This window comes from Alosa sapidissima, chromosome 3, assembly GCF_018492685.1.
Source record: "Alosa sapidissima isolate fAloSap1 chromosome 3, fAloSap1.pri, whole genome shotgun sequence".
Classification (NCBI taxonomy): domain Eukaryota; kingdom Metazoa; phylum Chordata; class Actinopteri; order Clupeiformes; family Clupeidae; genus Alosa; species Alosa sapidissima.
Window position 1 is genome coordinate 4,291,927 of NC_055959.1, and position 14,803 is coordinate 4,306,729.

At 45.1% G+C, this 14,803-nt stretch overlaps 1 protein-coding gene across 8 annotated transcripts; it reads right to left on the minus strand.

Moving 5' to 3' along the window:
* Window positions 1–343: 343 nt before the first annotated feature.
* On the minus strand, window positions 344–14,579 carry elavl3 (ELAV like neuron-specific RNA binding protein 3). Of its 8 annotated transcripts, none has more exons than XM_042086512.1 (7): window positions 14,048–14,578; window positions 6,984–7,200; window positions 6,669–6,772; window positions 3,489–3,642; window positions 2,683–2,908; window positions 1,974–2,012; window positions 344–1,045 (listed from the first exon to the last, which is right to left on the minus strand). In XM_042086512.1, the coding sequence occupies exons 1-7, from the start codon at window positions 14,054–14,056 to the stop codon at window positions 718–720; spliced, it is 1,077 nt and encodes a 358-aa protein (XP_041942446.1). In that variant the 5' UTR covers window positions 14,057–14,578; the 3' UTR covers window positions 344–717. The 8 variants fall into 8 exon arrangements, with proteins under 8 accessions (XP_041942446.1, XP_041942444.1, XP_041942445.1 ...); XM_042086510.1 differs by having other exon boundaries at window positions 344–1,066; XM_042086511.1 differs by having other exon boundaries at window positions 2,683–2,911.
* Window positions 14,580–14,803: the final 224 nt, after the last annotated feature.

The window sequence follows — 14,803 nt, forward strand, 5'->3', positions numbered from 1 at the left end:
AATATATATAAGAGAACACTGTTTTTAATTATTTTTCTTTGATCTAAAAAAATCGCTGATTCAAAATGCCCGAGTGTAAAAAAAGTGACTACATTCTCTCCAGCGCCCTGGGAGAGTTAGTGGGGCAAGATGTTTTGGGTAAAATTGCACATATTTTCTAGTTCATTTAGCATTTTTTTGATCGGTATGTCTTTTCATCTATCAGGTCTTGTTCTTTGCCTGAACTCAATCGAAGCACTCAGCACACATTCTCTGTCACATTCATTAGACTGTCCTCTTCTGACTCCTGACCGTCCTCCCCCCATATCCCATCCCCCCCCCTAAACCCCCCAATCCCCCTCCCAGACCACCTATGCACCACCGCTAATTCAATCCAGGCAAAAGTAGGGAGGGACTAGCATGTTGTGTAAAGACAAAAGAAAAACTCTACCTGTGGTTTTGTTCAGAACTCTGACTAAATGTGTCTGTGGTGTGTGTGTATCTGTATGTGTGTGTGTATGTATGTACATGAGTGTACAGAAGTTTTATGTATGGACGTCTGTGTAAATCTATGTATGTGTGAGTGTGTTTGTGTCAGAGAGAGAAACAGAGAAAGAGAGAGCGACTCAGTCCAGACCCATGTAGAATGAGCGTTTTGGGGAGCTCAACAGCTCTCCCCCCCCCGGCTTCGGAGCGTCGAGAGGCCCCTAACACCCTCCTCCTCCTCCTTCCCCTCCTTTAGGCCTTATGCTGCTTGCTGGTCTTGAAGGAGACCTGCAGCACGCGGTCACCCAGGCGGTAGCCATTAAGACTGGCGATGGCCATGGCCGCCTCGTCGTAGTTGGTCATGGTGACAAAGCCGAAGCCCTTGCATTTGTTGGTGGTGAAGTCGCGGATGACCTTGACATTGGTGACTGCACCGAACGGTCCGAACAGCTGCCACAGCACACTCTCGTCGGCCTCCGGCGACAGGTTGTAGACGAAGATGCACCAGCCGGCTCCGGTGGGCCCGGTGAGGTTGACGCCCGCCAGGCTGGTCATGCTGTCGATGGTGATCGGGGAGAACCTGGGGAGGAGAGAAGGAGAACTACCATGGGTGTCAGAATGAAGTTCGGGGCGGCTCGCTGCACTTTACCACCGCCTGACAGGGCACATGCGGGTTCCTGCAGCTTTTGGATTGATGTGTTTGTTTGTTTGTTTTTTGTTTGCTTTGTATTGCCTGTGGCTTTTGAGGTTGGGGTATGGAAGAACAGGGACCTCATCTCCATCATCTCTGCTACAAGTAGACGCTGAGGATTTGCAGGCAACACACACACACACACACACACGCACGCACACGCACAAACACACATACAGACTATGGGTTTCCGTCTAAAACAATACAAATAAAGGAGCGAGCCTTTCCTTTAGAACTCAATCACCCACATTCCCCTGCACATTATTTTAATCACATTCCCTGTTGACCGAAACCTCTGCAGAAGTAGGACACAGAAATCACAATGTCCAACAGAAAGAAAAGTCACAATATTTAGCAAAAAACACACAACCTAGAGAGGAATGAAAGCAAATCAGAAACAAATCAAAGGAAAAGTTGGAGCAAACAGAAGAAGACGCAAACGGAATCTGGTATGTCCATGCTGGTGGAAAAAAAGGACATTAAAGCAACGGAAAACTGAAATAAAAATGTTAGTTTCATAAAGAAATACATACAAATCAGTTCAATCAAGTAATCCAAACCAAAGGAAAAAAAGAGACAAAACAGTTAAACAAAGCCATGCCAGAATGTCCTGCTGTTCAATCTCAAATTCGCATCCATAAATAAAGGTCTATTTATGGACTGGCACTATTTCACGCTAACAGTGAAATCTATGGGGATTTGACTTTGATTTCTGTCTCTAACTTAAGGTTTGAGTCAGCAGGTGGTATTCCGGGCACTTTGTTTGAGGTTGTTTAGGCATGGATGCTTTGTTGGAAAGGACACCTTTGGCATTTACCTCTTGACTCCGTAGGTGGCGTTTAGTAAATTGTCGAGTCTGCAATGCAAAAGGGGAAAATGAGGGAGGTGGAGACGTTAGTGGCGAGATCGGACCAAACAGAAGAAAAGAAAAGAGAAAGAGAGAGACGGTTCTTTTGGGCTGCGCTTTTCAGACATGCGGTTCCTACAGCCTCCTGCAGAGGGCGCTCTGCACTGCAGCTCGACCATGGCTCCTCGGCATCCACCAATCAGAGAGCGGGGCTTGAGCGACCACAGTGGTTCAGCGCTCGCGTGGCCCTCAGGCGACATGATGGGTGTACTCTATATACAGTCTGCATGCGTGCGAGTGTGTGTGCGCCTGCCATTGTGCTTTCTCATTCACACACACGATCTCCGCAGTTGCTTAACCATCCCTTACTTGTTAAATGATGGAAGGCCCATCTAATGTGCCTCTGCCTTCTGCTTGAGTTGTTTTGTCCCCTCCCTCCCTCATCCCTTTCCCTCATCGCCCGCTCTCGTTTTCACGCTACGCTATTTTTGGTGGATTTGGTTTCCCAGTTCCTGTTTTCCCACTGCTAAGTGGCTGCGCTGCTGCCTTCACAAAGGAAGGCTCACACAGAGAGAGGGAGAGATGGAGAGCAGAAGACACGAGAGAGTGATGCTGGCGAGGAGGAGAGGGATGGAGGAATACGGGAGGAGGTGGAGGAGGAGGGAGGCGGTGGCGGTACCTGAAGCGCTGGGTCTGGTGGTGCAGGGGTCCAGTATAGCGGCGCGCGGCGGTCTGGTAGAGCTGGGTGAGCAGCGCCTGGCCCGTCTTCTGGCTGGGGTTGTTGGCGAACTTGACGGTGATGGGCTCAGAGGCGCCCAACGGCTTCTGGCCGTTCAGTCCCTTGATGGCTTCCTCGGCCTCGTTCCGCTTGTCAAAACGGATGAAGCCCACTCCTCGCGAGATGCCTGCTCCAGGGGAGGGAAGGGCACCAAGCAGGAGAACAGTTAGCACCTGCGCTAGCTAGAGCATCAGCTAGAGCTGCTATAGGAAGATGTGGCAAGATAACAGTTATCACCTGAGCTATCATAGAGCCGCCATAGGAATATGTGGCAGGATGTCAGTTATCACCTGAGCTAACATAGAGCTGCCATAGGAAGATGTGGCAACATAACAGTTAGCACCTGAGCTATCAAGAGTTAGCTATAGCATCAGCTGCATTGAGCTGCCATAGGAAGATGGCAGGATGTCAGTTATCACCTGAGCTAACATAGAGCCGCCATAGGAATATGTGGCAGGATGTCAGTTATCACCTGAGCTAACATAGAGCTACCATAGGAAGATGTGGCAGCATGACAGTTAGCACCTGAGCTAACAAGAGTTAGCTATAGCATCAGATGCATAGAGCTGCCATAGGAAGATGTGGCAGCATGACAGTTAGCACCTGAGCTAACAAGAGTTAGCTATAGCATCAGATGCATAGAGCTGCCATAGGAAGATGTGTCAGGAAGGTGTCTGTTGTGTGAAGGTGAGGCAAACTGTCTTTACCTGTGACTTGGTCTACTAGGATGCGTGAGGTGATGATGCGTCCGTACTGGGAGAAGAGCTGCTCCATGTCTTTCTGGCTCATGGTCTTGGGGAGGCCGCTCACGTACAGGTTGGCATCGCGAATGGAGGCCGAGCTAGGCCTTGCGTATGACACCTGCGAAGGAGAGTGGTGCCAAACCATGTGAGAAATGACCAATCGACAACTAAACATCTCAGCCTTGTAAACTCTCACACTAGCAAAAAAAGGAGGATGCACCCCAGATGCACTCACTTCCTCCGTGCTATTCTTCCCTGTGTGAGTGTGTGTGTGCACTTTTCCCCTACTTCCCTGTGTGAGTGTGTGTGTGCACTTTCCCCTACTTCATCTTGCTCTTTTCCCACTTGGTGCCCTTATTAGCCACTCAAGTGTCCACTCATCAGCATTCTCTCTCTCCTGTCTGCACAAGAACACACCTGCTCTTCCACACACACACACACACACCACCTCCCCGGCCCCCATGTATACAAACTACAACATGCAGCAAATCTCTTTGAGAGAAAATATTCCATGAAGGCACAGGTTTGCATTGAGACTCTAAGGAAAATCCAATATCCAAGGGAACCGTTTCTTTTGAAAGGCCATTCAATGCCATTCAATGCCATTTGCTTTTATCCACGTTTTAAAAATATCTGTCAGTGAAGCAATATATTATATTTTTTATAGTCTTTTTGTGAGGTATGAGCATTCCTTTTCGATATTTGTATCGCGAGACAGATGAGTATTAAATAAACTGTATACAATCTCCCCAATGTTTCTAGGGATTGAGCTTTAATGTTTATCTGGATGGCAATTAAAGTGATGGATTTGGAATATCAGTTTTATTGATTGTGTGTCTATGTGAAAGGGAAATAAATACAGAAAGCTAGAGATAGAGAGTGAGTGAGAAAGGGAGAGGAGGGGGAGAGTGCGGATGTTGTCAGAGATAGAAAGATCACTCCTCCCCTCCCTGCCTCCCTCCATTCCTCCCTCCATCTCCCTTTGTCTTCTTCCTCTGGGGGAAATGGCTTCTCTGACAACCAGCAAACCTTATAAACAGATCTCAAGACATCAAGCTGCCCTGACAACTGACAAACACTTCAGATTTCATCTAAAACGCCCACACAAATCTGCAACCTGGACACTCAAAACATACAATATGTGTATATCATATATTTAAAACATCTCAAATATAATGAATATATGTATTTATGTATTGAATACATACAATGCTTATATCACATATTTAAAAATGAACTACATTGTTTTTGTCTACAACTATAGAGCTACCATGGGAAAAGATGACAGACTTGCTTTTCAAACACCACAGCTGGATAGCTAGACATTGGGTAGTAGAAGCTGCCCTAACATTTTTGCAAGATTTCCGACCCAGAACACAAAATTACACAAAACTGAATGGCCTCCAACAAAGACTGACAGGACATCTTTGTACTGCCAGTAGGCCACCATACTGGAATAAAAAGACACAAATAAAGATAGCGGCCATATCTCTCTCAATCTCCACAAGCTGTATTGATTCTATACATCTGCCTGGGGTGCATTGTTCTGGGCTGAGGCAGGGTATTATTGTAGAGCGTGTGGGTGCGTGGCAGAGATTGGCCAGTGCTTTTGTGGGCTGGGGAGGGGGTGCTGAGGGACTGGAGTCTGCCCTATAATTAACCCTCTCCCTATCGCTCCCGCACTACAGATGGTGCCTACAGCCCATATGGCCTCTAATCCTGTCATTGGCATTCTGCTCCCCATGCTACCCCCTTCTTCCTTAGCTCCTGACAACCCCCCCCCCCCCCCCCCCCCAAACACACACACACATACATACACGTACACACACACACACATACATACACACACACATACACCCCCCATCCTGGCCATGTCTTCTGCTCTCTCACAATGCCTGTACTGACTCGGATGATATGACATTTGCTAAGCCTAAAACCAGAAATGGGTAGTGGTGCAAACAGAATGCAATGCAGTGCCTCCCACTGATTTCAGTTTTAAACAAACCTGGTATGAATTTGAAAGTCTAATAAACTAATACTGTATATCATAACAAAGACTTTAATTGAACAATTTATTTTTTTAAAAATCTCTGGATTATGCTATTTCATGAATACAATAATATAAATCATACCATACTATTTCTCAGGGTTTATACATTGATTTTGTAAGCTTCTTGCTTACTAGGGTGATTTACTAGGGTAAATACTAGGGTGTGACCTACACATGGGATTTTTTTTTTTCAAAATAAATAATGTTGGATAAACGATGGTTTTGGTAGGCTTATCTAGAGCGCTAACCATAGGCTCATCTGAAACGATGACATATTTAAGTAATACCCAAATGGTAAGCATTTAGGTTATGTGACACATTAACACCATGTTGAACAAAAATGTCACAATAATCACGGAACGATACGGAAATTACGGTATCTTTATTGTACTTTTACTTTTTACTGTTTACTGTTAGTTTGCTGTTTATATTGAGTCTTTGTTCCTATGAGCAGATGTGAGTGACAGATTTGGCCTGTTTGGCTGCCCACATTGCCTTTGCTGAGCATATCTATCTCAGCCTGCAATTTGTCCCAATCTTTGATCTGCTTTGATGGGATGGGGTGGGAGCCGTCTGGGCAGTGTTTAATCTTTTACTCTCTCCTTTTCTCTCCTTTTTTTAATACCCAACTGAAGCCTTCCTCCCTCCCTCTCCCTCTCCCTCTTTCTCCATCCCTCCATCTGACTTTGGGACAAAGGGACCCCTAATTAGCCAAGATTGGAGGCAGATGGGGCTGCCTGCTCTGACCCCACTGGCCCACAGTGCGCCTCCCTAATTACATTTCCATCACAATCACCGCCACACACGGCCCCCTTGCTTTCTGACCTCCGCTCCCTCTCTCTCCCTCTCACCATCCTTTGCTCCCTTTGTTCCTGGCGACCCCTCCTTTCCCCCCACCCTCCACCCCCCGCCTCTCGGTCCCGCCCCCCCCTCCTTCACCCCCTCTGTCACGTCTGGGGCTGTCCACACCTCCCTCTGTTTCTCTTTCTCCCTCTCTCTTTCTCTTTCTCTCTTTCTCTTCTGGTCTTTTCTCCCCCACTTCCTCTCTATTGAGAGAGTGGTGTTTGGGGCGCAGACGGTTGAGGTGGTCTCACCTTGATAGTTTTTGTCTGGAGTTTGAGGCCGTTGAGCGTGTTGATGGCTTTGTCTGCGTCGTTGGGATCTGCATAGTTCACAAATCCATAACCCAAACTCTGGCCTGTGATTACAGAACACCATCATCACCATCACCATCCTCCAAGAAGAGGATAAGCATTTATGCTCACCCATTTCAAATTTAGACATTCATATTAGTAGATATAGAAATATGGCACCCCTGTTGATAAACTAAACTAAACTAGGCTTTATTTCAAACTGTCATTCTTAGCTGATTTCAACATTCATATATTTGTTTGGCGTGTTAGGTTTACCTGTGATCTTGTCTCGGACTAGTTTGCAGGACTCAATCTCTCCGATGCTGCCGAACAGGCTCTTGAACTCCTCCTGCGTCATGTTCTGGGGCAGGTAGTTGACGATCAGGTTGGTCTTGCTGTCATCTGTGGCACCGTTGGTGCTGATGACTGGGCCGTTCGGTAGGCTGGTTCCACTTGGACCATTGGACACCTGAGTTTCCATGGTGCTGATTATCTGCTGGGGCCAATCAGAAAAATAACTTAGTGAGAATGTCTGTGAGTGCGTGTGTGTATGTTTGTTTGTGTTTGTTCCATTTTGTTTAATATCCTGTTTGTGTGTCCTCCTGTGTGTGTGTGTAGGAAGGGGGAAGAGCTGTGTGTGTGTGTGTGTGTGTATGTGTTTTTTATGAAATAACGCAGTCCTTAAAATGAACCCAACCCTATCCACATTCACTCCCCTCTGTCTCCTTTTGGCGGTGAGCGGTCAAGAGATTGGAATACACAATGCTACGACCATAGACATATAAGAAAGCTTCAACCACCACCACCATCCTCTTTTCTTCCTCCTGTCACTGTCACTGTCACCCCTTCTCTCCATTCCTGCCTCTCCCCCTCTCTCCCTCTCCGTCGCGCTGCCTCTGTGTGCCCATGGCTATGCAGATGTCACGGGCCTCTCTCCTCCCCTCCCCCTGTTTCTATCCAGGGTCAAGCGCCTGTTACATCACAACGCCAGCACAGCCCTGATGGTGGTTGAGGGGGTGGTGGACAGACAAAGATAAAGTGACATCCTGACTGGACGGGGCTCTCAGTCCTGCTCGCTGCACTCAAGGACACTCCATATGTGTCGGACAAAGAATATAGGATTAAAAAAAGAGGCAAATGTGAAATGGTCAAGACACTTGTTTGTGACCCTAGTGTTTTTGTGACACAGTGTGTGTATGTGTGTGTGTGTACATGTGTGCATGTGTTGTTTTTATTCAGGTTCTTCCGTGTTGCTCTGGACTACACAGTGTTGCTTAATTTGGCCTTTGGGGTATATTCTGGGAACAGATGTGTGCAGGTCAGCGATAAAACTTCTTCCATTCTCTCTTCTTATCCTCCTTCCTTCTTTCTCTCTCTCTCACTCACTCGCTCTGTCTCTCCCTCTCTTTCCTCTTTTCGCCCTCTACTCATCAAATCTTCATGTGCCTCGAAAGCTCATTTTCTGTCATTAGCAGGGCGTGCTCACCATCTCCGGCTCTCATAAGCTCTTTTCCAGCCGCCGCTGCTAATGTTGATTTTCCAGCGCTACACTTCAGTGTCTTCAGGATATTTAAGATTCAAAATCTATTTATGTTATCCACCTTCTATCATTTCTGCCTCAACAAGTATCGGGTGTCTACATTTAAGAGTGCTTATTCCCTTTAAGTCACATATTGACTTGAGTGTTTGATTTGTATCAGAAGGTTAGTGGGCTTCAGAAGCACAACTATGAGGACTCTAGCCAAAGACAAACCCCAGGGTAAGGGGGGCTTCATTTCTCACCCCTATGTAGGAAACTGTTCGCTGACTATTTTCCTACATCTTGGCACTTGTTCCCCATTACTCCAAAACCATATCTGACATCACATTTTAAATAGGCCTACAGGGATTTTATAACCAATAGCCTAGTATGTATGGCTGAACCCAAGATAGGGCAGGTACCACAGCAACAGCCTATATTTCTGACAAATGCTCCCAACTGTGTTCTTCCATCCAGACGCCACTATGCCTGTCTTCTTCTCTCTTGTCTTTCTTGCCTATGTGATTTCTTCTCCTGTGATACTGTGTCTTATTATCGTCCTCGGCATTACCTCCAACCAGGTTGCCCAGGTAACAGTGGCTTGAGGACTGTTGCTATTAGCTGGCTTCTTGACTTTTAACAGAGTGTGTGTTTGTGTGCAAGTGAGAGGTGTCGAGAGGGAAAACATCTCCAAATCTATTAGTATACTCTTAAGCTCTTTTTTTCTCTCTCCTACAGTGTCATCGCCATGAGTCTTGGAGGTAAAACAAAACAAATGATAGAGATTGAGAGGAAGGCTATAGAATGTGTACACTAGAGGAAACAGGAATATAAGACAAGGGACAGAAAATTAGACGTAGGGAACACAGAGTTTCTATCTAGGTACTGTCAGAACAGTGCTGCTCACAATGTGATCCATGGGGAATTTGAAGAGCCTGATCTGGCATAGACATTATGATGACAATAATAAAAGAAATTATATTATATGAAAAATATGAAAATATGTTTTGATGCTATGATGTGTATTACATAATGCAAGGATAAAGAAGTTCAAATAAATCTCAACAAATATACGAAATATACAAATTGTAATTTATATAAATAAATTAAATGCAACAATCTGCACCCACAAATAAGCACATTTAAAGATATAGACAACAAATTTGCTTGAATTGTATTTCAGAGAGAAAAATCAGCCCTTCCACCAAGTGACAAGATAGGAGCCTAATTTGATCTGCCAACTGAAACAAACCAGCCCATGGCAGGCCACCCATCCACAGTGACAAGTGTAAAGCATTATATAAGTCATGGGCAGAAAGGGCCCTGGATGGCCTCTGAGACCGACTGACAAGCGCAGCAAACCTTGCCTGTCCCAAGCTTTTATCGCTTTGGCATGTCCAACAATACGTTCAAAGCAGAGCACTGTTTTCTTTTTATGCCACTGAATAAAATAAATGTGTAGGGACTGAAAAAATGGATGGCTCGCTTGCCCGTTTCACATAAATCCTGTTATTAATAGAGTAATCTGACAATGGGGGATGCTTCCTTCTAAATGAGCCCTGGGCCAAGGAATTAATTAAATCGTCTTGCAAAAATGACAAACATGGGACTGGCTTCCTGCTTGTGTTAGTGCTGCGAGCGCAAGACTCTCTCCAGCAGATCTATGAGGTTGAGGATGGGCTGGGCCCTCGTGTCCCAGCCTGTACTCTTCTATTTCTGGGACCGGAGAGAAATCTCCCTCAATATTTAATGCACTGCATCATCATCGCCTACACATAGACCTAGACTCGCACGCAAACAAGAGGCCTGCTCCGACAGCCGGAGACCACAGCCCCACCGCATGTGATGAACCCAACGACCGGCAGTTTGCACGTAATCAAAAGTAGTCAGACATTATGATGGATCATTTAAATTGCAACATCTGTAGTGTTGTGTATATTGTCAAATATGAGAGTTCATCAAAGAAGTATTAGGCTCAGTACCGTCCTTCATTTCCAAATAAATTAAATGAATTAAATCCTATATCTTATAGCCGTACCCACAACTGTAGTGTATGAGGCTGATTAAATGATTAAATGATCATTTTTCTAAAATTGTCTGATATGTTGAATTTTGCTCCATATCGATAAAATGTAATCAACCTTTACTGCAGGGGGCTCAAAAGCAGACCGCCCATTGATCAGTCAGTCTGGCAGCCTCCTGAACAAAGAGTTTGTGATGATCTCATCGCTAAGCACGTGACAACGCTCTTGCTTCCTGTTAGGCACCTATGAGGTCACTTCCTTTTACGGCTGAGGCAACATGTTCAGGTCACATCGCAACCACATGTGGAATGGGATATTTTTTTTAAAGAATGTACGGTTTGCACACATGATGTCACACACCTATATGTACACACACACACACACACACACACACACAGAGTTGGATAATAATATAAACTTAACAAGGAAATGAGATCTCATCTGTTTCAAGCCTACCCTTATGAATAGAAATGATGACGGTGACATGACAGCGAATAAGGAAGGGAATGGGTCTGGGTCTAATTGCCATTCATCTCCACTCTTCTCTCCCTGTTTACACTGTAGAATTCAGTGTTGCACTTTTCTGCCCATCCCAGATCAAATGTGAACAGAGCTGTGGTTGCCAATAGGCCCTCTCACTGACACCGGATTACCGGATTATCCAAAACAAAAGGCTTCAGCCATACTCTTGCTGGAGCTTAAGGGATCATAGTAGCAGCTGTAAAACAACAGGACACAAGTCAGAGCTCAAGCCTTGGGGATGAGTCCATGTCCTTATCGTCCATGTCTTAATAATGTTATTACTATAAGAATGGTTTGCAGATGGACACTACTATGGACAGTAGCCTGCACTTTAGTGAATTTGGCAAGGATTTTTTATTTATTTCACTACGACATATACTAGCCTATATTTCATTATTAGTTTACATTATTCTCTCTTTCGCCATATTAAACAATCGTGGCGACATGCCTGCTGTGCAGTAACCGGGTGAGACCATGCTTGGTCGCTATCCAGAGTGCTGAAATAGGGAGTGGCTACCAGGAATTCCATCTGAGAACGATAGCATTAGCAACTGCTAAGAGCTATCGGTCTTGCGCCTTTTACCATTTAAAATACGGCACACAAACACACTACAGAGCTCTGGTTCCTCAAAATACATTTTTGTTAACTGTATCTACTTTTTGGTCTGTCATCTACTCGAATTCAGTGCTTTATTTAGCCATGCTCCTTTTCAAACCAGCATGGACATGTGTGCTCCGCAGGCATTCATAAATCCCTGCGCCTTTTTGCTGAATAAACGTATTGACACAAGCAAACAAAAGAGCCACCCGTTCCTCCTCTTCTCTCGCGCAGAGACTATGGCAGCACCATGAATATTAATGTAAACAGTGGCGCTTTGTGTAGAGGCCAGAGGCTTCGCGACTCTGGGAACAATGAACATTATAACGATCTAAACTGTTCTGTGCGAATAATAATAATAATAATAATAATAATAATAACAATAACATGGCTTTATTTTCAAACAAATTATATATTTGGTAAGGAAAAAACATCTCTATTTCGAAAATATCTGAAATAGTTGGATATTATTTTGAGCTTAACTTAATTTGTTGATATCTAGTTGGCTTCATGAACTACACATTTTCTTACGTAACCAACCAAAAATGGAGGTCTCATTCGCATACAGCATGGGCCATATCGTGGCTATGTGGGTACAAACATGAAGGCAATGGACAAGGTATAAGCTACAGCCAACCAACGATGCGTTTTTTCATACCGGAACCTATGCATAGCCTACCCTTCCAGAAAGCAGCGGCCTGCTTTGCTTACGAAGCACTTCCATGAAAAATTATTGATCTGACATGTTTTTCTATACATACGACCATGCATCATTAATATTATTTTTGTTTAACCGATTTACTCAACGTGTTCAGTTTGTTCGTTGTTCGTGATGTCCTTGTCCTTGAATTGTGTAAGCGCCTCGAGAAGGTTATCTGACTCAACGGTTTTATTCGCTTGGCACTGCGGTACAAGCACGCTCACGGAGGACTGCGGAACATGTGGTGGGGAGATAGCTTTGTGCATGACGCCCAGAGGCCCTCTCTCGGAGCCTGGCTCAATCACAAACGGTTATGAATCAAGAGTGCCAATAATTGGCCGAACGTATCCTTTGAGTTCATGTGTTCAGCTGTGCAGCAGGCCTAGCTTTTCGACCAGATGGTGTTTTCTTTGTTTCCATTTATTGTTCATTAAGATTTTACGCACAGAATGCTTAGAATTTAGTATAGAAAACATAATGACTACGCGGGAGATGGGGAAATATATTGACATAGCTTTTCAACATAACACCGCAGCATACCAGAAGCCTGAACTGGAAACAACCTCATCAGTTAAAGGCCACGTGCATGGGTGCTTGGTTTTGTGTTTCGCCGCTTGCTGCTAATATGTGCATTCATTTCTGTAAACTATTCCCCCTTTATTTGCCATAGACAATGAGCCTCTGGCCATTTTGGCCATGAAATCTAGAAACATGCATTTCACAATGTTCATGACTGACTCACTCAACAGTAGGCCTATGGATATTAAGTGTTTAAGTTGCTGTTGAGGCCTGTATGCCTTAAATTGTCAATTGTTAATCGGATATAATTTTCAGGCAACGAATTTTAAAAACACATCCTTTAAATGTGGAATACAATATACCTCGTGCTAGGTTTTGACTAGGATAAGTTGCTAGCGAATGCCAACGCCTTGTCTTCGGATCCAGTTGACACGCCCAATTCGTTTGTCCGTTTGGCTCTATTTGTTATGTGGTGCATTTCTATGAACAGGGTGTGTTTTTTACACCAAGACATTTTTCTATTTAGAAAAGCTTTATCTACCACACACACTCATACGACGAACGCGTTAAAGAGCGTTTAAAACAGTTTTCATCAAGACATCGCTCTCTCTCCATCCTCTCTCGCGTGGCCTGAAATTTACAGCTCACTTGGTCTGTTGCATCGCAACGAGAACCCTTAGGAATTTCGACTTGCCTGATTCAATCCAAACCAATAGATGCGTAATATCTCTCCGCTCCCCTCCCCCTCTCTGAGTGACTCGACCCTTTTCTTTGCCTAGCTCTCGATGGGCTCTTAGCCTCCGAGGCATCATGTTTTGTCTCAGAAATCCGTCTCGAGCATCATTTGCTGCGCCAGGCAGAGAAAGGCAGTACGCCCCCATCACTGCTAAAGCAGCACGCGGCCTCGGTAAGCTTTTGCCCCTGTCGCCCTCGCTGTCTTTTCAGCACCCGGCGTTATTCCCACGGAATTCCTCGACCCTGTGCGCCACAATTTTACACAAATGTCTGAGAGAATCAGCCGCGCTTTGGAATGAGATAAACGAAATGAAACAGAAGTAGGAGCAATACAAATGCCTTCCATCTGACTGTAAAATGGCAGAAGAAAGTGGCGTCTTGACTCCTCACAGTCAGCTATGCAAGAGTCAAGCACTAAGGGAGAATCGCATCTCTCCAAATGTCATTACAAACAAACATGATGTTTATCTCTACTGTCAGAAAGAGAGAGAGCTAGTGAGAGTGTGTGTATGTGTATGTATGTCTGAGTTTGTGTGTATGTGTGGATGTGTGTGTGTATCTGTGACTTTGAATGACAACAATAGACAATGTAGACAATAAACAGCACATAGCACATTTTGGCAGACATTTCTCCATCCCTACTGCAGTGTGCTTACAGTTGTACCCAGTATTCTGCCACAAAAGCTTCTATCACAAGAGAATAAAAGAAGGAGGTGTACGTACAGTAACCATTCTTGATGCACAAAGATGATAGTGATCTACGTCCTTCGATTGGCAGGTCTTGAGATGGAGGCTTCAATTATTATTCGTTTTGAGTATTAATACAGTGTGGCCTTTTGGATGGGGCGTTTTGGGAAAAAAAGACAGCCTCAAATTTCCAAAGGAAAAGAAAAAAAAAGAAAAAAGGAAAAAAGGACAAATCTTCGCCAGGGATTCTCAGCCCTTGAGATTGTAGGTTTCCTCTGCCGACGGAGAATGAGGAGAAAGGGGGTTTTCTTCAGGATGATGATGATGTGCGAGTGATTTCTCTCCGAGCGGCGTGGGCGATAGCACAGAAAAAAGAGAAGCAGTGATCCCCAGTAGGGTGTGTCCAAGGGAGGGGGTTCTGCTTTGGCTGCTGCTGCTGCTGCTGCGTGTGTTTGCGTCTGTGTGTGTGTGTGTGTATGTATGTCCTAGCTCCTCGCAGTCTCCTTCTGTGCCTCTGCTGCAATGTTCTTCTTTTATGTGTCCTTCTGGCTGGCGGAGCTTGCCTCTGATTGGCTAATTGTGCAGGGAGGGTAAAACATGGCAGCCATTGCTATGCGCTCCTCAACCATTATCCCCTTCAGGAAAAGATCACCATGAGCCCCCCCCCCCAACCCCCCACCCCACCCCTCCTCCCCTCTCACACACACACACACACACACACACACATTCTCTCCCATCCATCTCTCCACTCCCTCCTTCCCTCTCCCCTCCCTTTCTTCCTGCCCCCCACAC

Coding starts and splice junctions, on each gene's coding strand:
- elavl3 (XM_042086509.1), bottom strand. Junction 2,912..3,488: donor CCTAGTAGACCAAGTCACAG/GTAAAGACAGTT, acceptor CCTCCCCTGGAG/CAGGCATCTCGCGAGGAGTG. Junction 2,013..2,682: donor CACCAGACCCAGCGCTTCAG/GTACCGCCACCG, acceptor TTTGCATTGCAG/ACTCGACAATTTACTAAACG.